Source organism: Parus major, unplaced genomic scaffold (genome assembly GCF_001522545.3).
Source record: "Parus major isolate Abel unplaced genomic scaffold, Parus_major1.1 Scaffold475, whole genome shotgun sequence".
Taxonomy (NCBI): domain Eukaryota; kingdom Metazoa; phylum Chordata; class Aves; order Passeriformes; family Paridae; genus Parus; species Parus major.
In genome coordinates this window covers 10518-12392 of record NW_015379369.1, presented here as the reverse complement: position 1 = coordinate 12392, position 1875 = coordinate 10518, and the positions used below count along the sequence as shown (strand labels likewise).

The window sequence follows — 1875 nt, the reverse complement described above, 5'->3', positions numbered from 1 at the left end:
GAAAACACACAGGGGAAAACACACAGGGGAAAACACACAGGGGAAAACACACAGGGGAAAACACACAGGGGAAAACACACAGGGGAAAACACACACAGGGAAAACACACAGGGGAAAACACACAGGGGAAAACACACAGGGGAAAACACACATGGAAAACAGTCCAGCCTCCCCATCACCCTGACACCTCCAGCAACTTCCTGTGAACCATTTCTTAGGGATTTTAGCCCTTGTTTGTAGGGAAACTCCAAATTAACTGCACTTTCCAGTCCCCCTAAATCCCCAGCACCTCCTGTTCTTTACCTGTTTTACCCCCCTCCCTCACGGTGCTTCTTCATTTAAAACTTTATATTCTAATTAAATCAGAACAGAACCTGGGAGGTGCTTTCTCTTCCCATCAGAAAAATCAATTCCCTGTGAAAACACATTTTGGTTTTAAATCCCATGGGAAGAATTACTTAGCACTGAAATCTGCCCCCAAGGTGGAAATTCTAAATTTTGACACATTTTCTCCTCAAATTCCTTGCTAAAAGAATTAGCATTATTATCCCTACCTTTTCTGGATAAAAAAAATCTCTATTTGGATATCAATTGCACAGGAAATCCTTTCTGCTTCTACCTCTAAACTGCTGCTCTATGATTAATAAATAAATCAAAAAATAAAATGGATTTGCTGAAGAGTTTTTTCTTGAGGATAAAAATCAAACACGGTGTTGAACATAGGGATAAACTGGGGAGAAATTCCCGTTATTGCAGCTCTGCAGTAAAAAACACTGAGGAACTCACCCACTCTCTGATGCACTCACTATATATTGCTTTTCACTGGATGCTGAGGCCTTGGACAAACAAGTGACTGAGGCTGTGTGGCCAAAGAGCAGAGCTCTGGGATTGATCTGGGATCAGGGAAAGAAAACAGGGCGTCAAAAATCCCACAAATGACCGGAATATCCATATCCCAGCTTTCTCCTTCAGGTGTTATATACCCATTAATACGTGCACACACATTTAATTAGCACAGCAGCGCATGGAGCATCTTGGGAGACTCTGGGAATGAGAATTTTGGGGGGGAAAAACGCATTTTGCACAGCCCTGTTGGTATTTACAGATCAAAGGCTGGATTTGGCTCAATTCAATTGAAATGGAGTTTGGTTGAATGAAAAAGATGTTGCTGCACATGAAGAGCCTCCCGGAGTCGAGTTCCTGTAAATCCATAAATAAGGGGAGACCTCAGAGCCCCTTCCAGTGCCAAAAGTGACTCCAGGAGAGCTGGAGAGGGGCTTGGGATGGGAATGCAGCGCCAGGAAAAGAGGGAATGGCTTCCCACTGCCAGATGGGATATTGGGAAGGAATTCCTCCTCATAACACAGCATTACACAGCTCAACCAGAAAACAACTTTAGAGCAGCTCCAAAAAAATCTTCTTACAGGAGCAGCAAGGAATCCAAGAGCCAGAATAGCCCTTTGTACCCCGGCATGGCGCTGAGGGAAGGGCAGGAGAGGCTGGGAATGTGAACTGTGGATACCTGCAGGTCAGGAGCCAGGTCCCAGAGGCAGATCTGCCCGTCATGGCAGCCGGTGACGATGACAGAGCCATCCACGAGCAGCAGGGAGGAGACGCAGTGCGTGGGGGCGCGCCGGCCCCACAGCACGATGGGCAGCACCAGGCTGTTCCCGGCCATGGCCACGGAGCGCCTGCGATCCCAACAGCACGGCAACATCAGCAACATCCCGGCAAACTTCCCTTCATCATCACATCAGCAAACTTCCCTTCAATCATCTTCTCGTCATCTTTTCCCCTCGTGTTTCTACCATCTTGTTCCGGCCTGTCTCTGCCGTTTTGTCCCCTCATGTTTCCCGCCCTTTTCCCCTCATGTTT

General features: G+C 47.1%; 1 protein-coding gene across 1 annotated transcript in view; it reads right to left on the bottom strand.

The window, feature by feature from the left end:
- The window catches only part of WDR7 (WD repeat domain 7), a gene marked incomplete at its 3' end in the record, with an annotated part of 23397 nt that overhangs the window by 15323 nt on the left and 6199 nt on the right, over positions 1-1875 (bottom strand). Inside the window, exons 2-3 of the mRNA XM_033511691.1 lie at positions 1523-1691; positions 787-893 (exon numbers count right to left, since the gene is read on the bottom strand). Coding sequence (XP_033367582.1) covers positions 787-893; positions 1523-1678 — 263 coding nt within the window. The remainder of the gene's footprint in view (positions 1-786; positions 894-1522; positions 1692-1875) is intronic.